General features: G+C 44.0%; 1 protein-coding gene across 1 annotated transcript in view; it reads left to right on the forward strand.

Annotated features, from left to right (window-relative positions):
• LOC117351095 (contactin-4-like) overlaps positions 1-27934 on the forward strand; it is a 187888-nt gene that overhangs the window by 146354 nt on the left and 13600 nt on the right. Inside the window, exons 10-15 of the mRNA XM_033925860.1 lie at positions 13805-13934; positions 16178-16328; positions 17717-17844; positions 19587-19762; positions 19952-20072; positions 20163-20321. Of these exons, the coding sequence (XP_033781751.1) occupies positions 13805-13934; positions 16178-16328; positions 17717-17844; positions 19587-19762; positions 19952-20072; positions 20163-20321 (865 nt within the window). The remainder of the gene's footprint in view (positions 1-13804; positions 13935-16177; positions 16329-17716; positions 17845-19586; positions 19763-19951; positions 20073-20162; positions 20322-27934) is intronic.

The raw sequence follows: 27934 nt of genomic DNA on the forward strand, positions 1-27934 counted from the left end.
ACCAAGGGCACCAGCGTTTTGGAAATGGTGAGTTTGTAAACTGTTTATGGGCTGGACAAATGGCACCTTTTTGATAACCTGACGAGGTAACTGTGGGGCAGCACAAGCCATCGATGCGAGAGGTGAATATCGGCTGCACGGGTTGGTGCGGGCCAAGCAACTCACCAGGAGGCTCCAAGATGTGCAGCGAACCCTGTTGCGAATGGGGCTCCGGCTAGTAGAACATTACAATAGTCCATGCGAGACAGTACAAAGGTTCAGAGAAGTATGTACGGACGCTCCACAGCTGCCGTCTTGCAAATGGAAGGCATTCTTTGTTGGAATGGAAATGAAAATTAGCGTATAGGACAAGAGAAGGTAAATGAAACAAAACTTGTGGGCCAGGGGGGTCTTAGTATCAGGCTTCATCCTTGGATTCCAGTTAGAGAACATTTCATTCTTGTTTCGCAAAGGTTTTGCTGTCAGTTGGTATTATTCATTCAGGAAGGAGGGGGAAGACTTGTCACTCAAGGAGAATGATGACCTCTGGATCTTCTGCCTGGGCTTTCTCAAATTTATTGCCATCTTTCTGTGGGGAGACAGCTTTTGTGAAGAAAAAGGTGCTGGATTCAGAGACTTAACGAGACCTACTGTACCACACAATATCTCATGGGTTGCTAATATTTTATACTCACTTTGTCAGATGCTCATTGAACTGCCATTAGAAACTAATATGTGGTACTCTACAATAAATTTATTAATAGACTAAATTATCTTGATTGATTGTACAGGACTGGTGCAATTTCCATATCTGCAAAGTCTAGCGACACATCAAGCTGGCTGGAAGGGCTTTGACTCACTGGTTCAGCTGCTTCCTCTGCACCCAGACCTTGTGAGATCAAATCCCAGGCTGCCTCTTGTGAACTTGGGCAAGCCATTAAATCCTCCAGTGCCCACAAAGTATACAAGTCCCCCCATTCTCTCTCCCTATGAGAAAGTCAACTCTCCCTTGAATGCTTTTCACATTTTGTTGTGTCCTGGATCAGGCTTGCAAGGAACTACAACAAAAGATGAAATTTTTCTACACATCGTCAGACTGTGCTTTATGCCTTTCAGAAGAAAAGTAGTTTTATTAAGGAACAAAACTTACACCCTAAAATGAAAATGCAACAATTAGGAGTCTCACCCCCCCCCCCCCAACCTTGAGACAAGACTTTTTGTAAATAGGGACATCAGAATGCCTTCCTGTTCGGAGGGACCAAACAAACAAATTAATCTAATGACCGCATCCCCCAAACTCTCTTTATGGAAACAACACTGGTGGGGCCGTGGCCCCAGGGGTCCACACCCCTCCCCTGCCTAGGCTTGAATCTTTCAGGATCGATTTCCACCCACTTTGTATAGCCAAACTGTCAATCTTAGACCACTTTTATATATAAAACTGTTCCTTTGGAATTATTAATGAACAGTAGGATTTCTTTCCAGTTCAAATACAAAACCCCCTCAGCCGAGACCACATTAAAAACTTATGCATCAGATTGACAAAAAAGCACCCCAAAGCCCCTCAGCTGAGACCAAATTAAAACCTTATGCTTCAGATTGACAAAAAAGCACCCCAAAGCCCCTCAGTCGAGACCAAATTAGAACCTTATGCTTCAGATTGACAAAAAAGCACCCCAAACCCCCTCAGCCGAAAAGACCAAATTAAAAACTTATGCAGCAGATTGACAAAAAAGCACCCCAAACCCCCTCAGCCGAGAAGACCAATTTAAAAACTTAGGCAGCAGATTGACAAAAAAGCACCCCAAACCCCATCAGCCGAGACCAAATTAAAAACGTATGCATCAGATTGACAAAAAAGCACCCCAAAGCCCCTCAGCCGAGACAGAATTAAAACCTTATGTATCAGATTGATAAAAAAACACCCCAAACCCCCTTAGCCGAGAAGACCAAATTAAAACCTTATGCAGCAGATTGACAAAAAAGCACCCCAAACCCCCTCAGACGAGAAGACCAAATTAAAACCTTATGCAGCAGATTGACAAGAAAGCACCCCAAATCCCCTCAGCCGAGACCAAATTAAAAACTTATACATCAGATTGACAAAAAAGCACCCCAAATCCCCTTAGCCGAGACCAAATTAAAAACTTATGCAGCAGATTGACAAAAAAGCACCCCAAACCCCCTCAGCCGAGAAGACAAAATTAAAAACTTATGCAGCAGATTGACAAAAAAGCATCCTAAACCCCCTCAGCCGAGACCAAATTAAAACCTTATGGAGCAGATTGACAAAAAAGCATCCCAAACCCCCTCAGGCAATAAGACCAAATTAAAAACTTATGCAGCAGATTGACAAAAAATCACCCCTAACCCCCTCAGACGAGACCAAATTAAAACCTTAGGCAGCAGATTGACAAAAAAGCATCCCAAACCCCCTCAGCCGAGACCAAATTAAAAACTTATGCAGCAGATTGACAAAAAAACACCCCAAACCCCCTTAGCCGAGAAGACCAAATTAAAACCTTATGCAGCAGATTGACAAAAAAGCACCCCAAATCCCCTCAGCCGAGACCAAATTAAAAACTTATGCAGCAGATTGACAAAAAAGCACCCCAAACCCCCTCAGCCAAGAAGACCAAATTAAAAACTTATGCAGCAGATTGACAAAAAAGCACCCCAAACCCCCTCAGCCAAGAAGACCAAATTAAAAACTTATGCAGCAGATTGACAAAAAAGAACCCCAAACCCCCTCAGCCGAGACCAAATTAGAACCTTATGCTTCAGATTGACAAAAAAGCACCCCAAACCCCCTCAGCCGAAAAGACCAAATTAAAAACTTATGCAGCAGATTGACAAAAAAGCACCCCAAACCCCCTCAGCCGAGAAGACCAATTTAAAAACTTAGGCAGCAGATTGACAAAAAAGCACCCCAAACCCCATCAGCCGAGACCAAATTAAAAACTTATGCAGCAGATTGACAAAAAAGCACCCCAAAGCTCCTCAGCCGAGACTGAATTAAAAACTTATGCATCAGATTGACAAAAAAGCACCCCAAACCCCCTTAGCCGAGAAGACCAAATTAAAACCTTATGCAGCAGATTGACAAAAAAGCACCCCAAACCCCCTCAGACGAGACCGAATTAAAAACTTATGCATCAGTTTGACAAAAAAGCACCCCAAACCCTCTCAGCCGAGACTGAATTAAAAACTTATGCATCATATTGACAAAAAAGCACCCCAAACCCCCTCAGCCGAGACCAAATTAAAAACTTATGCAGCAGATTGACAAAAAAGCACCCCAAACCCCCTCAGCCAAGAAGACCAAATTAAAAACTTATGCAGCAGATTGACAAAAAAGCACCCCAAACCCCCTCAGCCAAGAAGACCAAATTAAAAACTTATGCAGCAGATTGACAAAAAAGAACCCCAAACCCCCTCAGCCGAGACCAAATTAGAACCTTATGCTTCAGATTGACAAAAAAGCACCCCAAACCCCCTCAGCCGAAAAGACCAAATTAAAAACTTATGCAGCAGATTGACAAAAAAGCACCCCAAACCCCCTCAGCCGAGAAGACCAATTTAAAAACTTAGGCAGCAGATTGACAAAAAAGCACCCCAAACCCCATCAGCCGAGACCAAATTAAAAACTTATGCAGCAGATTGACAAAAAAGCACCCCAAAGCTCCTCAGCCGAGACTGAATTAAAAACTTATGCATCAGATTGACAAAAAAGCACCCCAAACCCCCTTAGCCGAGAAGACCAAATTAAAACCTTATGCAGCAGATTGACAAAAAAGCACCCCAAACCCCCTCAGACGAGACCGAATTAAAAACTTATGCATCAGTTTGACAAAAAAGCACCCCAAACCCTCTCAGCCGAGACTGAATTAAAAACTTATGCATCATATTGACAAAAAAGCACCCCAAACCCCCTCAGCCGAGACCAAATTAAAAACTTATGCATCAGTTTGACAAAAAAGCACCCCAAACCCTCTCAGCCGAGACCGAATTAAAAACTTATGCAGCAGATTGACAAAAAAGCACCCCAAACCCCCTCAGCCGAGACCAAATTAAAAACTTACGTATCAAATTTCTAAAAAGCACCCCAAACCTTTCTAAAATATGGTAAATTTTGCCTTTTAACAGCAGTTACTGCTCCAAACTTCTGTACCATAGAAACCACATTCCAACAGGTATGCGCAGATAATTGTAGAAATATTTTTCCATTCAGTCAAGATATGTGGTACTGGTACTCCCATTAAAACATCAAAAAAAGTACAATTTTATCCTCCAAGTGCTTATAAAAAGAATCCAAGAATGGAACTGGCAAAATATAATTCACCTTAGGGACCAACACTATTTTGACTGCTTCCAATCAAATTAAATGGAAACCAGTTCGTTACCAGCTCATCAACAAAAACTATCACAGTCTTCCTGTTATACCAAACTCTCAAACATTTTAGCCTAGTAGCAGCCCACCACAAAGGAAGACCCTCAACATGCCCCTATGGGCATGGACATTACCTCTGATTTACCATAGTTCACCTTATTACCTGACACAACAAGGTGAATAGGTTAGGCAAAGAATGAACCTTCAAAAACAACATCAAGTCACCTGCCTATGCACAGCCCCACATCGCACACCCTCCATCTTTCTGCTCTCTCAAACTGCTATTGCCAAGGGCTCCAATGCCAGCTTAAACTTCTTTGAGGGAGTAAACAGACAGATGGACAAGGGCAACCCGGTCGACATTGTATATCTAGATTTTCAGAAGGCGTTTGACAAGGGTCCACATGAACGACTACTTCAGAAAATTGCGAGCCATAGAATCAAGGGTGAAATACTCACGTGGATTAAAAACTGGCTGGATCATAGGAAACAGAGAGTGGGGGTAAATGGACAATACTCGGACTGGAAGATCGTCACCAGTGGGGTGCCGCAGGGCTCGGTACTTGGACCCATGCTCTTCAACATCTTTATAAATGATCTAGACATTGGTACGACAAGTGAGGTTATTAAATTTGCAGATGATATGAAGTTATTCAGAGTAGTGAAGACACAGGGGGATTGCGAAGATCTGCAACGTGACATAATCAGGCTCCAGGAATGGTCATCAACATGGCAGATGAGGTTCAACGTGGATAAGTGTAAAGTGATGCATGTAGGTAACAAAAATCTCATGCATGAATACAGGATGTCTGGGGGGGGGGGGGTACTTGGAGAGACCTCCCAGGAAAGAGACTTGGGAGTTATGATCGACAAGTCGATGATGCCATCCACGCAATGTGCAACGGCGGTGAAAAGGGCGAGCAGAATGCTAGGAATGATAAAGAAGGGGATCATGAACAGATCAGAGAAGGTTATCATGCCGCTGTACCGGGCCATGGTACGCCCTCACCTGGAGTACTGCGTCCAGCACTGGTTGCCGTACACGAAGAAGGACACGGTACTACTTGAAAGGGTCCAGAGAAGAGCGACTAAGATGGTTAAGGAGCTGGAGGAGTTGCCATACAGTGAAAGATTAGAGAAACTGGGCCTTTTCTCCTTCAAACAGAGGAGATTGAGAGGGGACATGATCGAAACATTCAAGGTACTGAAGGGGATAGACTTAGTAGATAAGGACAGGTTGTTCACCCTCTCCAAGGTAGGAAGAACGAGAAGGCACTCTCTAAAGTTGAAAGGGGATAGTTTCCGTACAAACATAAGGAGGTTCTTCTTCACCCAGAGAGTGGTAGAAAGCTGGAACGCTCTTCCGGAGGCTGTTATAGGGGAAAACACCCTCCAGGGATTCAAGACAAAGTTAGACAAGTTCCTGCTGAACCAGAACATACGCAGGTAAGGCTAGTCTCAGGGCACTGGTCTTTGACATAAGGGCCGCTGCGTGAGCGGACTGATGGGCACAATGGACCACTGGTCTGACCCAACAGCAGCAATTCTTATGTTCTTAAACAACCACCAAGACAAAGGGCATCCCTGTTAGTACCACAGAAAAGAGGAAAATAGTAGATTAACACACCATTCCTAACACCCTGGCAGTAGGTGTTGAATATAACAACCTAAACATATCCACAAAGCTAAACCATTCCAAGACTCTAAACTACAGGTGTCAAAGTCGGTCCTCGAGGGCCGCAATCCAGTCGGGTTTTCAGGATTTCCTCAATGAATATGCATGAGATCTATTAGCATACAATGAAAGCAGTGCTTGCAAATAGATCTCATGCATATTCATTGGGGAAATCCTGAAAACCCGACTGGATTGCGGCCCTCGAGGAGGGACTTTGACACCCCTGCTCTAAACAGACATTTCCATGCTATCCTGTCAAATACCTCTTCAGCATCCAATGACAATGCCACTAAGGGATCAGAGAACCCTGGGTCCAGGGTGAGAACAGTCCAAAAGGTGAATGAGTTCTCCACCGACAATCTCCCCCAAGTAAACCCACTCCGGGGCAATACATTAGAGAGTCTTATTGAGAAGACCTTTGCATAAATTTTATAATCTATGTCTATCAAAGAAATAGGCCTCTAATTCTCTACTCTAATAGGATCATGACCAGGTTTTGGATTTACCACAACCCTCGAATCTCCAAAGCTCTCCGGCCTTATCTAACAATGCCTTAAAATATTGCTCCAGATGAAGTACTAGCAAGTCCTGAAACACCAAATAAAGTTCAACAGGCAACCCATCCAGGCCTGGAGCTTTTCCCCCCAGTAAGGCCCCTGGGTGCTTCCCTAATCTTACCAGTATCCAAACCTCTAACCAGCACTGCTCTCTGCTGTGGTGTAAGCTGCAGATACATAAACCTTCCAAAAAGCTAACCATTTCCTCCTCAGACATATGTAACTGTAATGTAGTCCTGCTGATCTTTTATATCATATAAAAAATTCACTGGCCATCATCCTTTTAACTCAGTAGCACATTATAGGCATACCTCAGTCAAATGAACACCCAAGACCACTCCCCAAACAACCCCGTTCTAATAGGAAAAACTTCCCATCCAGCCTCTCCAACCTCTGCCAGGTACTCCTGCGAACGTATCAAAAGTGATTTTGTGGCTCTGGGAGAGAAGGTAAAGCAGTCAGGTGCGTAGGTGGTATTCTCATCCATCCTCTCTGTCAAGAGTAAAGGCCAGGGCATAGAAGCTCACATCCTGGAGATGAATGCTGTTACCTGCCGAGGACCGCTGACAGGTGGCAGCACGGACCCTGGCGTGACGCCCAAGGAGGGAGACCCTACAAAACCAATACAGTTCTCTGGTTTAAAATGCTTCAGACAATTGCAATTCCTTTTAATTCACAGGCTTTCTGCAGACTGCTGCTCAGTTTTAATAGTTCATCAGTGAGTAAAAAACACAAAACTATTTCACTGGCTTTCACTACAATAATCCTCCTTTCACAGTAGCCACTTTGTATTCCCAAAATTCAAGCACTTCTCCCAGGTAAGTAACGCAAAGAGTTCAGGATAACAGCTTTATACAGTCCCAAACAAAGAAAAAAAAAACCCAATTCCACTCCTCTTCCTAGAGATCAGAGCTTTGGATAACTCAGTCCTGCTCTTCACCAGGCTCTTGCAGTTTAAAAAAAAACGACAAAAAACCCTCATAGAAACACAGTTCCAAACTATTGCCTCTCTAGGCCATGGCAACCGGGACAGAATTGCTGGGTTCACTCTAATAACAGCTTTTAACAAGAACCCACAAAATCCCTATCTGAGATATTCGGTGAACCATGCCCCACAATTCTGGAACACCCCCCAGCTTTCTCAATGCTCAGTCCCAGCTTGTGCACACAAAACAATCAGGTTCCAGCCCAGCCCCCACTCTGTGCAACTCCAATGTAGTTCCTTGCTAACCAGTTTGTCCCAACAAAAATATCCAGAGCAAATCACTGGCAAGAAACTGCCAAACTTACATCCATTTGCTCGGAGTCATCTCCAGGCATTTCAAAAGCTGCTATTTCCATGCTTTGGAGTACTCTGTGATTTAGGGCTTCCCTCTCCATTGGCTCCTGCTTGGTGCCTGGCCAGAAGAGTCCTATCTGCCAGGACTTCCTGTCTGAAACGATTAAAGCCACTCCCTAGCTTAGGTGGCTGGGGCATAGGTTTGTCTGCTCTCTGGCTCCCTCTCAGTTCACTGGGTGTATAGCAGCTTGGGAACTCGCTCTCCTGACAGGTTCTGGCTCAAGGATGGGTTCTGGGTCAGAGTCAAGCTCATTTCCTTCAGGATAGGCAGCCTCTGAGGCTCTACATTCAGCTGGTTTCCTGCCTCTGTGAATTGGTTTAGTACTGGACTTAACTCTGACAGGTTCATCACCAGGGATGGAAATGTCACAATGCGTGGCTACTTGGATGGTGTCGAGAGCGTTTTAGCTTCCTGTACCATGGGATGATCTTCCAAGGGCTGCTGAGCAGGGATGGTGTGCATTAGAGAATAACATGGTGGTGGGTTACCCGCGGCTAGCCGCGTTTAGCCGCGGGTAGCCCGCTGAAACGGGGAAGAAAAAATAGTGGCCTCTGCGGGACAGGGACAAGGCCATTTACCGCCCCGTGGAGCGGTGAATGGACTTGTCCCCGCAGTGAGGCAATCAAGGATCGCGCGGTCCCCGCCATCTCCCTCCCTCCTTCTTACTGCCGGTTGAATTTCTGCCGGTCCGCGTGAAAAAAAAACAAAAACCTCCTTCCTTTTCCCCTGCTCTTACCACCATGCTCATGCTGCAGCTACTAAAGCCGACAGGAAGTCTTTCCGATGTCAATTCTGACGTCAGAGAGGACGTTCTGGGCCAGCCAATCGCTGCCTGGCTGGCCCAGAACGTCCTCTCTGACTTCAAAATTGAGTCGGAAAGACTTCCTGTCGGCTTTAGTAACTGCAGCATGAGCATGGCGGTAAGAGCAGGGGAAAAGGAAGGAGGCTTTTTTTTTTTTTTTTTTTGAGCGGCAGGGAGGCAGCAGGCTGGCTTTGGCTAGGGAGGGAGAAAGGTAGGCAGGCAGGATTCGGGGATGGGGGTGGGGGTGGGACAAAGTGTAGAAGGCAGTGAGAGGGACATAGGAAGGAGGCACTAGGGGCACTAAAGACATGGGAAGGAGGCACTGGGGGCACTAAGGGCATGGGAAGGAGGCACTGGGGGCACTAAAGACAGGAAGGGGCACTAAGGACAAATAATTCTTTTATTTCTACCGGTTCACGGGTGTAAAAAGGTTGAAAAACACTGATGTAGAGTATGCCGGCTTTCTTTTTCGCCCAGCCGCACGCGTTCAAAAAGCCGCGCTTGCGCGGCTGCTCGAGTTGATCAATCTTCTCCTCTCTTACAACTTCCTGTTTCCGGTTGCATCAGAGGAGAATATTGAAAAAATGAGCACCCGTACCTGCAGCTGGGCGAAAAAGAAAGCCAGCATACTCTACATCTAAGGTGAGATGGAGGGAGAGAGATGGCGGAACACTGCAATCGGTCGGGTGTCTGCTGTTTTTGTATCACTGCCTGCCTGCGCTCTCGTTCCAGATCCACCTGCATTTTTAGTGTGCACAATTGACCTGATTCGAGCTATAGGTGAACATGGGGGACACGTCATTGCAAGGGAGGACAAGTCAATTGATTTATTTTATGTTCTGTTTTTACTACAGGGCAGAGGCACTGAAACAGATTCTCAGTGCAGTAGTAGTAGTAGTGGTGGCAGGATTCTCTTCTGTCTTCATGGTGAGGCTTATATGGATGCTGCGGGGACGGTGACAGGGCGGTGAATGGGATGGCAGTGGCGGTGACGGGGCGGTGAAAGGGATAGCGGTGACGGTGACGGGGCGGTGTAGGGAAAGGCGGTGACGGGGCGGTGCAGAGGATTGTGGGCCGGGGACGGTGCAGTGACGGGGACAGATTTTTTCACCATGTCATTCTCTAGTGTGCATCTATCAAAGAAGGGAAGAAGTGATGGAAGAAGATCACAGAGACGTGGTTCATGGAGAACCATGACTGGGATGTAGTTATACCGGGCTCTAATCTATTCAGCAAAGAGTAGAAAAAAAAAAAGGAGGGAGAGTAGCGTTATATGTTAAACATCATAGTAAAGCCACAGAATTGCAGGATCTGCAGGGCAAGGAAAAGGCACTGTGGATCAATTCGGAAAGAGGGAATGATGAATATATTTACATTGGTGTGATATACAGGCCTCCTTCACAGACAGAAGTGGACAGAGATTTAATAGTAGACATTCAGAATATATCTAAAAATGGGAAAGTTTTATTAATAGGTGATGTTAACATGCCCGAGGTTGATTGGGGTATCCCTATCACGGGGTAACACGGCAGATAAAGACCCCAATGGTCCATCCAGTCTGCCCAACCTTACCCTCTCTTTAAATTACAGATTTAATTAAAATTTTCCTTCTTTTTAGCTATTTCTGGGCCAGAATCCAAAGCTCTGCCCGGTACTGTGCATAGGTTCCATCTACTGAAATCTCCGTCAAAGTTCACTCCAGTTCATCGAAGCCCTCCCCAGCATATCCTCAACCAAAGGGCCATATATGGACACAGATCGTGGAAGTCTGCCCAGTACTGGCCTTAGTTTTTCAATATTTACCATTATTTTCTGATTCAAGATCCTCTGTGTTCATCCCATGCTTTTTTTTTTTTTTTTTTAACTCTGTCACCGTTTTTCCTCTCCATCACCTCCCTCGGGAGAGCATTCTAGGCATCAACTGCCCTCTCCATCAATTGAGTCTACCACCCCTCAACCTCAAATTATGTCCTCTGGTTTTACATTACATTACTTAATGACTTCTATTCCGCCCGTACCTTGCAGTTCTGGGCGGATTACAAAAGAAACAACTGGACATTTCCAGGAGAATTTCAAGAAGATTGGAGAATTACAATTTAGGGTTTAGGATGCAGAAAAGATGACTGGGTTATTCCAGTAGATTTTCAGTTCGGGGTGCTGTACAAATAGGAGATAGTGCAATTCTAGTAAATATACGATTTGGGAAGCAGTAGACATGCTTGAGGCTTTGAAGAGAAAGAATAACTGGAGATGAGGAGAGGTTGTGGGGGGGAGGGGGGGAATACATGTATGGTAAAACCAGGGTTACAGTTAAAACATCTGGATGGATTTTTTGAATAGCAAGGTTTTGATTTCTTTTCGAAAAGATTTGAGATCACTCGTAGATATCAGCAAGTTAGAGATGGTATGGTCAAGTTTCGCTGCTTGCGTTGCTAGTAGGCTGTCGAACATCTTCTTGCGCTGAGTGCCTTTGAGTGGGGGGTAGGTAAATGGGGTCTGGGTTCTTCTTTGTCTAGTAGTGAGGTTTAGGTAAATGGGGGCTGTGCCGTTTATTGCTTTGAATAATAGACAGTATAATTTGAATTGAATTTGTGCTTGTATTGGTAACCAGTGTGAGTCTATGTAGGCTGTGGTGATGTGGTCAAATTTTCTAAGCGAGTAGATCAATCTGAGTGCGATGTTTTGGACTGTCTGTAGTTGTTTTATCATGGTTGCAGAGCATGGTAGATAGAGGATGTTGCAGTAGTCCATTAGACCTAGGACTAGGGATTGGACTATGAGCCTATATTGCTCTTTGTCGAAGAATTTTCTAATTTTTCGTAAGTTGCACATGGTTAGAAATGCTTTCTGGGTGGTCTTGTTGATTTGGACCTGCATTGTGCAGCATCTATCTATCGTTACTCCTAGGAGTTTTAGGGCAGACTGTATAGGGAATTTGGTGGTGTTTATTTCTAGTTCTGTGATGGAAGGGTTTTTTTTTCCTTTTCGAGCAGTAGAAATTTTGTTTTGTCTGTGTTGAGCTTCAATTTGTGGTCTACCATCATTTTTCCACTGCTTGTAGAGTTTTTCCCAATTTTTCTGTTGAAGTGGGGTCAGGAGAATCGAAGGGTAGGAGTAGTTTTACCATCTTCTTTTCTCTGGAAAAGATTTTGTCCTATGTTATACCTTTCAAGTATTTGAATGTCTGAATCATATATCCTCTGTGTATACATATTTGTGGCTTCCAGGCACTCCTCATAAGTCTTTTGGCGCAAACCTCCTACCATTTTTGTCATCCTCCTCTGGACCGCTTCAAGTCTTCTTATGTTCTTCACCAATTACGGTCTCCAAAACTGAACACAATACTCCAAGTGGGGCCTCACCAATGACCTTACAGGGGCATCAGCACCTTCTTTCTTCTACTGGTTACACCTCTCTCTGTACTGCCTAGCATCCTTCTGGCAACAGCCACCACTTTGTCACACTGTTTCTTTGCCTTTAGATCTTTGGACACTATCCCCATCCATGTATATCAGCCTTTCACCTCCCAACACATATGGCTCCTTCTGATTATTAATCCCCAAATGCATTACTCTGCATTTATAGATCCATTTTCTCCTCAGTGTCAACTCTGGATCCTGGATTCTCTACAAGGATAACTGTTCCAGCAGCTGGTAATGGAACCCATGCATGATGGGGTCATACTGAACTTAGTGCTTACAAATGGGAAAAGTGTTTCTGATGTTACAGTGGGTGATCATCTGGCATCCAGTGATCACTGCATGGTACGGTTTAATATTAAGATGGGTATAGAGAGGGCTCATTCAAAAGCAAAGGTTCTAGATTTTTTTAAAACTAACTTTGATCAGATGGGGGATTACATCGAGGAATTGTCTCTATAAGCAAGATGCAGACAGACAGGATAGGGAGGGTTGAATGAGGGGGAGAAGCTGAAGTCTTAGAGGTGTGAAGAAGGTGGGCGGTAGAAGGGATGGTAATGTGGACTTGAGGAATATAGTGGTTTGGTGTGTAGAGGGCAGAAAACAGCAGGTTTTAAGTACAGCCATATTGGGTCAGACCAATGGTGATATTATGGATCTGAAAATCATTGACCAGGGATTCTTGATTGAATATGAATTGCTGTCTGTGATATCCTGTAGTTGTAACAGTAGTATTGTAAACCACTGAATGCAGGTGTCTTGGCGGTATATCAAGTGTAAGAAATACAATCCAATAGTTAAGATTTTCCAGCCCTAGGTTTGTGCCTTTTTACAACTTTGGTCCAGTGTTCTGTAGCTAGCTCCCTGATGCTCTTGGTTTCAAATGAACTACCTAACAGAGAAAAGGAAGAGAAACTACTGAATTTATCCTTCTGTCCTGTGAAACAGTATAGTTTAACACAGATGGGGCCAATTCTCTCAGTGGGCACTTTTGAAAATGATTGAATTATTCGTGATTACTACAGAAGTTTAAACGGTGGACATTTATCCAGCCAGGGATTCTGTGGATCCAGCTATAAGGCAAGAAAAGGTGAACATTTAGTCCTGGGAAGTGCACTTTGAGCATAAGTTGCTTTTCAAAAGTACTCCACAGCTTTGCACACACAAAGGGTAACTTTATAACCAGTTGCTTAGGCCTATTTATAAAGGCAGTGGAGGATGCTGGGAAGAAGAGGTGCAAATGCACCATTTTTAGGAGGAATGTTAAGAAACCCTGAGAGCACTTTTGCATGTATCATGCAACCGTAGGCCCATCTGTGATGTAGCTTTATGAGCCAACGTGATGTGTGTGTGTGAAGTGCTGGTTTACATGTTCAAGTTTGTTTAAAATTACCGCCACAGTTTTGAACTTGAAAATCTATATTGTTACTTCCCCAAGGGAACATCTCTGAACAATGTGGCTGCAAAGTCATTGGAAAGCAACACCCAAACCTTTGGTTTCACCTGAATAAATGAGTTTTGAGCCAGGAAAGTGGCTTTTGCAAATTGCTCTCCCCATGAAAATTGACTCCTTGCTCTATGTTAAAATATTGGAACTGCTCTACTTAACATGCTTTCAATTGTGCTCTTTATTTTCAAACAGGATAGGCTTCATCTTGAGCATGGCGCACTCACCATAACTGCAGTCAATGTGTCAGATTCTGGCATGTATCAGTGTGTGGCAGAAAACAAGCATGGGATGATTCTCAGTAGTGCCGAGCTGCGGGTCATTGGTGAGTTACCAGAACACCAAGAAAGAGACAGGGAGTCCAACACTGCGTATACACTGCTCCCGCATAGAGTGGGAGATGCCCGCTAGAGAATGACACGGTGACAAAATTCATCACCGTTCCCGTCCCCACGGATAACCACGGGAAACCATCTTCATGTCATTCTTTAAGGAGAGAGGGAAGAATCAGAGTATGAATGGCCATAACCATTGACCCACAAGCTTTGCTTTGAAGAATGCTGGTGTAGGACTGAGGTTGAAATAGACACTAGAAAATGACATGGGATTATTTCCAGCGGTTATCCGTGGGGACGGGAACAGTGATGAATTTTGTCACCGCGTCATTCTCTAATGCCCGCTACATATCTACAGAGGAAGAGACTAATGCAGAAGCTTGCAGCAGCCACCAAGAGACCCGAGATGCATGGTTGCATCTCTAGGGATTTCCCAAGTGTCCGTGCAACAGAACTGTACAATACTTGACCTGCCCCTGCATCTGCCTTATACCGTGCATACCCTCCCATGCCAACTGCAGCCACAGGGAGAGCACAGGCATTAGCCTCTCCTCCTCTCCCACTGCCTCCCATCTTCCTATGCTGTGCAGCTCGCCAGCGCAGCTGTGCTAAGTGATAAGGCCTTCATCCTTTGGGTTGCTTGGAGCCAAGGGGGAAGGAAAGGGGGTGTATGTGATTGCTGGGGGGGTGAGAGTGGGGAAGAAAGTATTTGTGTGTCTGCTGGGAACAAAGGGGGGGAGAGAGGGTGTATATGTGACTCCTGGGGACAGAGAAAGAATGGAACTGCTGGGGATGAGAAGAAGTGAAAAAGTGAGACTGCTGGGTCAAGCCAAGAGGAAAAAACTGTTTAGAATAGATGAGTATTTGGAGCTGACAAGGAGAGAAATACAACTTTGGGATTGGGCAGGGCAGAATCCACATGTTTCTTTGAAATAGCTATTGTAAAACCATTACTGAAAAAGCCAAGTTTAGACCCCATGTTGGTTGAAAATTATCATCCTATCTCAATGCTGAGAAAGTTGAATTGGAGTAACCGGTAGATTTGGATCCCTATCACACAGCACTTAGGTCAGAGATGCTTCTTGGGTCTACGGTGGATGAGTTGCAATGTGGCCAGTAACTTTTCTAGCCCATCCTCCCAAAAGAGCCCAGAACGGGTTACAGGTTTACATACACAGTAGAAGGCTAGCAACAGGCTACACGTTCAAGCAGACTAAAAATGATGTACAGGAACAGTGAGAGAAGACTGAATACAAATGCTAAGGCACTATCTAGGTATAGCAGCAATAAAATACATTTGATGCATAGCATGAGAGTGACAAGATCACGCATAGTTTAGAACCGAGTGTGCGCGTAGTGACTTAATTACTGCCACAAATCAAGTGGTTGGACCTTGTTATTGTCATCAGCTAACACAGTCTTTAAACTGCCCCTTTGCTTTTGATATTGTTTGCTCTGGGCATTTGAAAACCCATTTGTTTTTCTGTGAACTAACACTGGTGCTGGTTGATTCTGTGACGTGAAGTTATGTCTTTTTGTCATATCTGTTCTGTTTGATATTGTTTTGTGTTTTAATAGATTATTTACAATGTCCAATTTGACACGGACAAGAGGACATGAAATGAAGCTAAGGGGGGGCAAGTTCAGGACTAATATCAGGAAGTTCTGCTTCACACAGAGAGTGGTTGACATCTGGAATACTCTCCCAGGGGAGATTATTGCGGAATCGACAGTCCTAGGCTTCAAAAGCAAACTAGATGCATATCTCCTTGAGAGAGGCATATAAAGATATGGTTGGCTATAAAATAAGCCAGGTGTATACCTAGCAGGGCCTCCGCGTGTGCGGATCGCCGGACTTGATGGACCGAAGGTCTGATCCGGAGATGGCGCTTCTTATGTTCTTAGATAAAACCCTAAGACAGGGAAAGTGGCTGATAGCAAAGCTCAGTTAAAAGTTGTGAGGGAAGATGAAAGGAAGAGCAGGGAAAATGGTTGTCTGTGGTGCTCATCCATCCTTGATGTGACCAGGGTAAATAAGCCAGGTTGAGGTGGGGCATTGAAATATGCTAGACCCTGTGTCAGAGTCGGAGACTAGTGGGGATGGAGGAAGGATTTGGCAAGAGTTCTGGGGAATTCGGTGCATCTCCATCACACAGCTAAGCTTTTCTTCTGTTAGATTTAATGATCGGAAATCATCTCATGATCTGACCCCTGTTTCTTCTTTCCCTTTCAGCAGTGGGACCAGACTTTTCTAAATCTCTTGTGAAAAGGATAACACTTGTGAAAGTTGGTGGTGTGGTGGATATAGAGTGCAAACCGAAAGCTTCCCCCAGACCGATCTTCTTCTGGAGAAAAGGACGGCAGATTCTGACTGAAAATGATAGGTGAGGCAGATGCTAGGAAAAACTTTGCACCCTAAACCACAGGCCTGGAATAACCTCTGGCAGGACAGGAGAAGCCTTAAAACAGGTTCTTCTTTACTTTTCTAATCCACCTACTTAGGATAATCTGGGGTAAGACAGGTGAGCTATTAATAGCAGGTCCATAAAGAGGGCAGATGAACATTAAGGTATGGTTACTTTTATTGTCTTAAACCACCTGGCCAAGACAATACCCCTCATCCTCTGCTCATTGAAACATCGTTTCCTAAAACTACCGGGCTTCAACTTCCTCTGGAAAGTTGTTCACAATCCTTGGTACAACAACTAAAAAAGCCTTTCACCTAGCTCTTTTCAAGTTTACCTGATGGTTTTCAGGAATATTTGCTACATAAACTGAGAATCAGGGCAGAACATGTGGACTGACATTAAATGTTAGAACATGGCTTCCAAACCTGTCCTGTGATACTGAAAGCTAGTCAATTTTCAGAATACCCACAAGAAAAATGCATGATACAAATATACATATATTGAAATTTCAGTATATGAAGATTTACCTCATACATATTCATTGTGAAAATCCAGAAAAGCCTAGGCAGTGGGTTGCCAGAACTAATGTGGGCTTTTCGTGCAATGGTGAAATTGGTAGAGATAGGTGGCAGAGGGTGGTGGTAATTTGCTCAGAAGAAAGAAAGATGGGATCCATTTTGGTGCAAATTCTTGTATAGATTTGGAAGCCACATTGCCGGAGGATTAGAAGGAAAAACGTGCCTTTTAGTGGATGACACAATGATTGGCAATGGATGAGACAACAGTTAACACCTTAGAGGAAAACATGGAAAGTGATCTGCAAAAAATTAGAGAGGTGAAGAAATATAGGGTGATGCATTTGGGCTACAGAAACCCAATGATCTCAAAGTATTAAACATTTGGCGTGGTATGTTCAGTTTTGGAGGTTGTATCTTGCCAAGTGACCAGAAGACATATCCGTGTCAAGCACTTTTGAACATCTATCCCAGACTCTTGATTCACAAAGCTGACAGTCACCTTCGGCATGGTTCCAAGCAAAAGTCACGTTTTAGGGAACAGAGATTCAATTTATCTTACAATTTCAGGTCAGGGCCCTAATTTTTGCCTGACATTCCTCATCTCCTTTGACTTTTGATGATCCAATCAGTGATTCAGAGAAAGGCAACAAGACCACATCAGCTGGAGCTGACTAGCAAGATGGTTTACATTTCAGGATCTCCTCAGCATGTCCAGGCTTCAAAGGGAGCAGAGTAAGTAGCAGGGAGAGGATTGCACTAGGGACAGCCAGCAGGTAGCAAGGTCAGGCACTGCACTAGGTAATGATGGGAGCAGTAAGATGGCTTCTTTCCATGCTCTCATTGCAGAATCACTATTCTGGATGATGGGACTCTGCGGATTGTTAATGCGACGAAAGCTGATGCTGGGACTTATAGCTGCACTGCCAAGAACCACTTTGGGACAGCGAGTAGCACAGGAACTCTGGTAGTGAAAGGTAATACACTTTGGACAGGCGGTCCAGAGTTGAATGATTTAATTGAAAACTGCCATTCTCTATGCAACTCTAGGTCAACTCTTGGTTATCTGGCACCCATGGGGATTGGTGGATTCCGGATAACTGTAGTTTTGGGTTGCTTGATAGTTACTGTAAAAATAATTTTCTCTCCCTTCCCACCTCACTCTATCATCCTCCTACTTATGGATCCAGCATCCATCCATCTTCCCTCCCCTGCATGACTACCTCCCCCTCCCCAGGTCTGCCCTCCCTTAGCTGAATCTGGCCCTCCTTACTTACCTACGGCTCTTCCAAAGCAACAGCAGCAAATGGTCATGCTAATTCCCCTCCCTCTGGCCCCTGAAGCAGCACCGGCAGTCGGTCCTGACAACCACCTCCCTCCCACACCTGAAGCAGTAGCGGCAGCCAGTGAACAGAGGCAGTGCCATAAGCAGGCTTCTTCTGGCTAGGGTTATCAGATGTCCGGATTTTACCAGACATGTCCTCCTTTTCGAGGACATGTCCAGGGGTCCAGATGGCTTTTCAAAACCTGGCACTTTGTCTGGGTTTTGAAAAGCTTCCTCAAAATCATGTTGGCCAGGAGGGCATCCATGCTTGCCCTCCTGCCTGATGAGAGCAGGAGGGGGGGTGGGGAAGACTGTCAGGACCAGTTCTGTTGCTGCTTCGGGGGCTGGAGGGAGGATGATCTGTGGCTGCCTCTGATGCTTCGGGGGATGGAAGGAGGGGGCTGTTGGGTCAGGTGCAGGTTGAATACCGATTAACTGGGATTTGACTGTACAGATCTCCAAAGCATGCAGACGTCTAGCTGGGTTTCAAAAAGTCATTCTTTTGGGCTGAGATTTGGGGTAAACCCTAGTAACTTCAGCACCCCTGATGGTTGTGCTCACTGATCCCTCTGCTTCTTCCTGAGATAAGTTTTTGCCTAACCAGTCATCTAGATAAGAATAAAATGGGCTTCTTAGCATTTATGTGTGCTAACCATTAGCTCTCACTAAATCCATTAGAATACCTTAGAAAAGGAACCCGGATTCACTAAAGATAGCGATTCAATCACTGTTGGCCAATTCCTGGCCAATTTTAGAACAGCGATTGATTCACTATCTTTCTTGCGATTGAGTCAGGGCACCCTGACAATAGTGACAGGAGAAGCAGCTGCCTGTCAGGGCTTCTGCCGTGGGTTTTTTTAACGGCACAGATATTTGCGTGTATTACACACGCAAAATATCTTGTCAATAAAAAAAAGAAAAAAAGCCTCTCCCCCCAAAAATGGCAGGAAGGATGCCCACTTCCTCCTGCCACCAGTTAGAAGATAGGAAGTGGAACAGGCCAGCGGTCCAATGCTTCCATACCCACTGTGTACCCACACCATGCCTCCTGACAGATACAACTTCAGGAAATTTCAGGAATGCACAGAAACAGGCAAACTGCCACAAAATCCTTTAATGTGGCTGCCCGGTAGCCAGGCAGTAGGTGCAAGTTAAGTGTTTAATGCTTGTTCACAAAAGGGAATAAACAAATGCTTATGTCTCCCCAATTCTGCTCATTCTCTGCCTCCAGGAGTGCCACAGCTGCATTTCCTGTGCATATGCTGGAGCACTTACAAGTACCTACCTGAGCACATAATATAACTTCAAACTGGTCCAAGCCTTTAAAAATGAACTCCTAACCCCCGAGCAGGCTTTCTGGGCTGAGATTACAGAATGTTGTCCTGTTCTCCACAGATCCCACTGTAATCATCGTACCTCCCTCCAGCATGGATGTGACTGTAGGTGAGAGCATCGTGCTACCCTGTCAGATCTCCCACGATCAATCCCTTGACATCAGCTTCTCCTGGCTCTTTAATGGGCAACTCATAGACTTTGAGAAGGACAGCGATCACTATGAGAGAGTTGGAGGAGTAAATATTTACCTTATGCTCTTTCTGTCTTTTTCCTCCTTGCTATTTCCCTTCCTCTCATTATCTCTCTTTCTTCCTCACTTTCCTTTTTTGTCCTTTCTCTTTCTTGCTCCAGCTTTTCTATTAGGACCTCCTAAATTACTCTCTGTGCTTCAAAGAGAGTAAAATTATCTTCCCTTCCTATTTCAGCAGGACTCAGCCGGGGATCTGATGATCAGAAGCATCCAGCTGAAGCATGCAGGAAAATACATCTGTCTAGTACACACAAGTGTAGACAAGCTCTCTGCTGGAGCAGACCTGATAGTGAGAGGTATAGAGAGCGGACAGGGGAGGGACCATTATGCAGACCCAGAACCTGCAGTGTCGGAAACACTCTTCTCTGCTTTGTTTTGTGTTTTAGGTTCTCCTGGCCCTCCAGATGCCCTTACAGTGGAGGAGATCACGGACACAACAGCCCAATTATCCTGGATGCCAGGAATGGACAATCACAGCCCTATTAGCAGCTATGTGGTTCAGGCTCGGACTCCATTCTCTGTGGGATGGCAGGCTGTGAATACAGGTCAGCTAGGAGCAGATGTTGAAGTCCTGCCCTCTCGCATCACTGGCATTACTCCCTCACTGCTATTTCATTGGCTTTCTAACCTTTAATGTCACTGTTCTCCCTGGCTTTATGGTCTGTGATGTTACTGCTTTCCCTATGGTGTCACTTCTCTCCCTGCTACCTCACTGGCCTTATAGAGGGGAGCTTTCAAAATGATCACTATGGGCAAAAGCCATTTTACCCCTATCAAATGAATAGCAACAGTTGTCCACTCTGTGTGCAGTTAGCAATGTGTGCATAGGGCAAGATCCCATGTACTTGTACCTATAGTAAGGGGAGGTGCTGGGATTGATGCTTTTGTATTTTTAAAAGTACACATTTCATTTGAAAAATAAATATCTACACAATGAAAGAGTTAGGGTACATGGGCACTTTTTTCTTAGGCAGTTTTCAAGATAAAAATCCATGTGTGCTTTGTCTTTGAAACATAATGCCCAAGTGCCACATACTCTGCAGTTATCCAGGTAGTTGGAAAGTTTGCCCCATGATCTGCAGTCTCGCTGATCTCACTGTTTTTATAATCTGCTGAATGACCCTGGCAAGTCTTCAGTGATGCAAGAAAACATACAAAAATGCAACATCAGAATGCTGACTTGATGTCTGAAAGCTCAGAAAACCACTGTTCAGGGGTTGACTTCTGGGTGGAAGGTGTGAGAGCTTCTATCCTTCAAGAAGTGAGAAATCTGAGAATATTAAAGCTCACATGTGCCACTTATTTCTCTGGCAGATAGACTTTATTGGTAGGCTGTCAGCCTCCTTTATTTTTGGCGCCCCTGACCTTAATGGAATTTCCAGGCTCTGCTAATGTCCCAAGTTGACTTTTGCCATCTCTAATATGTGGGCCTGCCAAATGGAAGACATTCATAATATGGTGGTCAGAGTAGTTTTGGGTTGTCCTGTAAAAACACTATTAACCCTCCTCTTCACCTCCTGCTTTGGCTTCTTGTTTTTGCAAATGTAAACTTTTGACTTTCACCCACTAGCTTTCAATTTACAATTCCTTTCTCCTGTCAAAGTACCCATCACTTCTCAATCAGTCACACTTTGGAAACTATTGAGATGGAGTCTCACCAGATTTTCTTCACTATGTGGGATCCCTACGAGGGTCAAGATAAGGAAATTGGGTCATTAGGGCATAGACAGGGGGTGGGTAAGCAGAATGGGCAGACTTGATGGGCTGTAGCCCTTTTCTGCCGTCATCTTCTATGTTTCTATGTTTCTTCCTACCCAAGGTCAAACGTGGACTACTTTTTAGGACAGCTCCTCGAATATACCTGCATCTCCAAGCAGAAACACTCACAGCTTTCATTTCAATCTAGGTCTCAGACTTTTAGGATATCAACTCTGACATGCTGATGCACTTGGTGGAAGAACCCCTCACCCACAAAACCTCAAATCTTTACAGGAAATTTGTTTCCTACATATCTTCCCTGGTTCAAGCTAAAAGGATTCATTTTTCCAGATTTTCCACCTTGAAAAACTTCTCATCTTTTCTGAACTCGGATACCTTTTCACTAAGGCCCCAACTGAAGAACATTCAAAGCTAAGGATTCTGCAATCGCTTTTGACAAAATTAATACTCTCAAACAAGGTTTCCTATTGGTTACTCCTACTCCCCCATTTCAAGACAAAAATCTTGCAGGTTTTTCTCACTTCGATCTCTTCTCTCTGTCACATGTAGCCAGGGTCACCTCTGCACTAAATCCTTTCTTACGCACACGGATCCTTTGCCCGTTCTTCATCTTATGTATTTTCTCTCACCTCTTATCTTTTCTCTGTTGTGTAGTATTATATACTTTATTTATTTCGATTTATATCCCATCCTTCCAGAAAGCTCAGGACAGGTTACAAGTTAACATACATAGTTTCAAGCAAACAGTGGAGGAACATAGCATCAGCATGGAGGAGTAGACACAGTTATCATATAGGGGAGCGGAGCAATATGGGAGTGGCAATCAGGGGACATGCAATTGAACAAGCATGGTAGGATACCCACTTAATGACTCTAGGTCACATTGAAGATAAGTGGATGCAAGGGAGGACACTTCTCTAGTCTGCATATAGAATGCCAGGTCTGAGATTGGGTCATTGGAAGAGGAAGGTTTGCACTGCTTTTCCGAAATCCATCAAGCTTTCCAGAGACCTGATCTTCGAGGGTAGCAAGTTCCACAGTTTTGGGAGGAACTGGGTAAAGGAACACTTGCGTACTGTTTCCAGGAGGAGGGATCATCCAGGAGGTAGGCTGAATCATTTCTCTTTTCTTTTTTTTCAAGCAAACCCTAGAACATCCACATCCTAACAATGTCAAGTTGGATCTTTCCTCTGTAACCTATTATTGGTCTATTTACTTTCACAACTTACATTAGGCTCATTTTGGGTGGTGGAAGAGATGTTCTTCTTATTTATTTAGATGTTTCCACCTTTGATTTGTTTAGTCATTCCAAACTTCTTGAAAGACTCAATGAACTCAGTATTTCTAGCATTGGTTCAACTCGTTATCTTGCACATTGCTTGTTTAGTGGGGAAGTTAACAAGGTTTTCACCTTGACTTACCACATGAATTACTAACCTGCAGTATCTGGTTCCCAGACTGCTATTCTGCTCTATATAATGAAATATAAAGAGATAATTCCTTCACACAGTTACAAAACCACACACCCCAGCACACAATATACCTTACAAAAAAAAAAAATCAAGGAATAATTTTACATAATTCGTACATGTTAAAGTTTCAAAAAGGCAATTTTGGTAGGCCCATTTTATAAAGAAACATTGTAATATAGACACCTAGAATTCATCCCTTGCATAAATCTACACTTGAGGTGGAAAAGTAGGCATGTGCTGTAAGGACCTGATTTGAAAACCATGCCTACAAAGAACGGCATCCAAGTTCCTACCAGCGCTTATGTCAAAACTAAGCATGGCTTGGATGGCAACTTTAGCAGTTGGAACCTAGGTCAGTACCAGGTGGACTTTACAATCTATAGCTCAGAAATATCAAAGAAGGGGGAATGGGACTTGTAGTTTGTTTTTCCGGTATAATGGTATGATTTTAACACTTGCTGGGTAGAAGTCTTTAATGACTGGGTCTTCTGCTGATGGTAGCTACGTTTCTGCTAGGAATAAACAACCAAGTTGTTCCTCAGTCCTTGATTAGGTTGGTTTTATTCTTAATTGATCTTATACTGGAGTAAGCACAGGAGATTGGGAGAAAGTTGGTCACCTGATAATCTGGGAGTGTGGCAGAGGAGTTGCCTTCCTTGGTCTGGTATGAATAGTTTTTCTTCGTTGACCAAGGCTAGGCTGAACTGGTTTAGACCTATTTCTAGATGTTGGTGGGATTCTTATCGTTGTGTAGGATCTTGTAGTGGTGAAGTGGACTGGGGTTTGTCTTGGGCTGTTGACCCCTCCCATGCAATTACACCAGGCTAGGTAGAACAAGAGGACAGTCACTGTATTTTGTTCGGCTACTTTGCACCTGGAAGAGTTACCTAGTTATGATGTATGGCTGTAGTCTGGGAATTCTGGTAGGGTGGGGTTGGATGTAGAAAGGTTAATTTGATATTGGCAGTAATAAGGGGGAGGGGAAAGAGAATGAGTATTGCAGTCTTATGGTTACATATTCAAAGTGGAGAGTAGTGGTAATGGGCAATTAATTGACTTGCCCAGGGTCACAGGGTCAATGCTGAGATTTGATCCCACAACCTCTGGGTAGAGAGGCAGTGGCTCTACTACTAGACCAAATAGTTTCCGAGTATAAGGGTAGGCTGAATTGGTGATATTGAGGGGGGACATCTGATAACAGTTTGGTAGTAGGAGCCTTAATTAGTGGAGATATTCAATTGTCAAGATCAGGTGGTGGATTGCTGAGGATAATTCAAAGTTTTCCGAGTTTAGTTAAAAATTTCTATCCCTCGCTTGGGGGAATCTTAAGGGTGGCTTACAATCTAAAACAAATTATAATAACGATACAATGTAACATGAACCGACATAATACGTACAATTGAGGTTCGGGGACAGAAATATAAAAATTATAGCAAAGTGAGGGAGGAAAATAATGATGGGGGAATTCTTCTGTTTTCCAAGATACCAGCAGCGCTATCCGTTAAACCTGAGAATATGCGTATAGATATGATAGGTGTATAGATATGATGTGAGCCCAAGGATGGGTAGGGCGAGGGAAGGGTGCGAGGGCTGAGGCACCAGGAATGTTTAAACAATCTGTAGTGCTGTCAATCAAGCAGAGAGGGAAGATTTTAATATTTTAGTGAAAGCAGAGGGGAGATCCACAGTGCAAATAGGAGACTGCCTGCATTTCTTTAAGCGGACTACGTGTGGTTCCCTGTGTTTTTGCTCTTCAGTTGAAATACTGTGAAAAGTTGGGTTGGGGAGCTTTAGAATTGTTCCACAATCAGCAAAAAGGGAAGATTCATTGTCTACAAAACTACTCCAATTTTTTTCATAAAGTAAATTTTCAACACTACCATCTTTTGCTCTTCCATATATACATGAGAGTTGCTGTACTGGGACAAGACGGGAGATCTGTCAAGCCCAGTATCCTGTTCCAGATCACAAGTACCCTTTGCAAACTCACAAATAAATTAGGCTCTTGTAGTTCTTAGACATGTCTAAACTATCAGGGGAAGAGAGAACTCCTTCATCATACCCTACCCTAGTACCTCTAGAAACATAATAAGCATTCACCATTGCAGGCAAATCCTACAGGGAGAGCTGCAAAATTTCTTTAAGATGCATATTACCAGTAAGTAGTTGCTATAGGAAAATTCAAACTGGGTTTTTGATGCATTTTCTGTGGCTTCTAAGCATTTATGCATGTTTAAATTATTTTTCACTGCAGTAGAAATAGTCATTTGTAATTGAGAAGATTTGGTCCATCGAAATGGAGCCTTCTCTTTGTTATTGGAGCTAGAAAAAAACAGGAAAGCATGCACCAGGCAAGGATAATTCATCTGGAAAAGACACCGAGAAGCATCCAAAGTAACAATAGGTTAAGGAGGTGGGGTTCATTCGCCCGACATGATTGAGACTTCAACAGGAGAATTATTGCTCACAGACTTTACATGTTGAACCATGGGATCTTTGACCACTGGAGTCTGGACATAGGTATGACGAGCGAGGTGATAAAATCTGCGGACGATACGAAGCTATTCAGAGTAGTGAAGACGCAGGGGGATTGCGAAGATCTACAACGTGACAAAATCAGGGGGATTTTGCACACTGGAGGCTGTATATTATACCACAGGAGATGACTTGGTAGGGTAGAGCATTATATGATGGGCAATAGAAAGTGTGACAATGACTCAATCATATCTCCTCTTTTTTTATAAACGATCTGGACTTAGGTATGACAAGTGAGGTGATTAAATTTGCGGATAATATGAAGTTATTCAGAGATCTGCAGCGTGACATAATCAGGCTTGAGGAATGGGCATCGACAGATGAGGTTCAACGTGGATAAGTGTAAAGTGATGCATGTCGGTAACAAAAATCTCAAACACAAGTACAGGATGTCCGGGGCGGTACTTGGAGAGACCTCCCAGGAAAGGGACTTGGGAGTTTTGATCGACAAGTCGATGAAGCCGTCCGTGCAATGTGCGGCGGCGGTAAAAAGGGCGAACAGAATGCTAGGAATGATAAAAAAGAAGGGGATCACGAACAGATCTGCGGTTATCATGCCGCTGTACCAGGCCATGATGCGCCCTCCACGGATTCAAGACAAAGTTAGACAAGTACACTGGTAGGGCTAGTCTCAGTTAGGGCACTGGTCTTTGACCAGAGGGCCGCCGCGTGAGCGGACTGCTAGGCATGATGGACCACTGGTCTGACTCAGCAGCGGCAATTCTTATGTTCCTTTGCTCTTTCTTTTCTCCATCCAGAATCCCTGGCTCCTTCGAGGCACAACAGGAGCGTGGGGTGCATGTGCGTGTTGCCATATTCCACAGTAGAGCCCACAGCTCTCCAGTTGATGTCAGCAGCCCAAACTGTCTGCATCTGTGCCTGCACATGATCTCCACCAGCCAAGTAGGTGTTCTCCAGTCAATCCCCTTTTAACTTCATCTTATGCCCTCTTCTTCAGAGAGACTTGTCTCCTGTGAATTTCTGCCATGGAGATATTTCAGTGTCTCTTATCATATCTCTTCTCTCGTATTTTCTTTAATAATGTGCATATTGAGGTCTACGAATCCAAACCCATATGCTTAATGATAGAGACCACTGATCATTTTAGTAACCACCCTCTGGACCAGCTCCGTCCTGTTTATATCTCCAAATGAAGTCTCACCATAATCTTAAAAGAGGCATTATCACCGCCTTTTTCATGCTGGCCATTACTCTCCCTATGAACCCAAGCATCCTTCTGGCTTTGACCATCAAACATGATCACTCTCAAGTCCCACTCTTCCTTCATGTGCAGAAGTTGTTCAGTCTCTATTGTGCATTAAATCTTAGTTGTCATGTTCTAGACTATTATTCAGCCCCACCACTTGACTATCTACCCTATTCACAGAGTTTGGTATTGTCCGCAAAGAGGCAAACCTTACCAGATTTGCAATATTACTCAAAAAGATGTTGAAAAGAGCAGAACCAAAGAGCAATTCCTCCAGCATACCACTGTTAACATCCTTTTCCTTGGCACAAACTCATTCATCGCTACTCTCTTTCTCCTTTCATTCGACTAGTTTCTAACCTAGTCAGTCACTCTAGGGCCAGTCCTGGGCTCAGTTGCCTATGTGGAAACATGTCAAAAGCTTTCCTAAAATCTAAGTACACCACATCTAGTGCTCTCTCTAATCCAATTGTTTGGTCACCCAGTCAAAGAAATGAAATTTTAAAAAGGGGGAAATTATAAATTACAAGCTCAGAAACAGATTTGCTTGAAAGCATACACAATTTTTTGCCATGTATACTTTTTATACACATATATCTACCCACAGTTCTGTAAAAACTTTATTTCACATATAAAAGCATCGTAACAGAGGGCAAATAAAGACCAGCATGGTCCGTCTAGTCTGCCCAGTAAAGTGATTAGAGCTGTAAGAACAGCCATACTGGGTCAGACCAATAGTCCATCTAGCCCAGTTTCCTGCTTCCAACAGTGCGTGGCCAATTCAGGTCACAAGTATGTGGCAGAAACCCAGATATTAGCAACGCTCCATGCAGAATTGCAAAGAACAGCAAGATTCCAGAATCCCAAAGAGTAACAATATTCCATGTTACTGATCCCTAGGTAAAAAATTGAACTTTTCCTCCTAGAACGTGTCCAAACATTTCTTAAACCCATCACTGTAACTACCTCCTCTGGGAACTCTAACTGTTCTTTGAGTAAAACCAATATTTCCTCCTATTTGTTTTACAAGTATTTCCATGTAATTTTATTGAGTGTTCCCTGTTTTTTGTACTTCTTGAAAGGGTGAAAAAATGAATTCACTCTTACCTGCTCTGCAGCTACTCAGGATTTTGTAGACTCAAATCATCCATCTCTTTTCCAAGCTGAAGAGCCGCACCCTCTTTAGTCTTTCCTCATTTGAGAGTTGGAGCTGCCTCTGTGACTG

The sequence above is a fragment of the Geotrypetes seraphini genome, chromosome 17, assembly GCF_902459505.1.
Source record: "Geotrypetes seraphini chromosome 17, aGeoSer1.1, whole genome shotgun sequence".
NCBI lineage: Eukaryota > Metazoa > Chordata > Amphibia > Gymnophiona > Dermophiidae > Geotrypetes > Geotrypetes seraphini.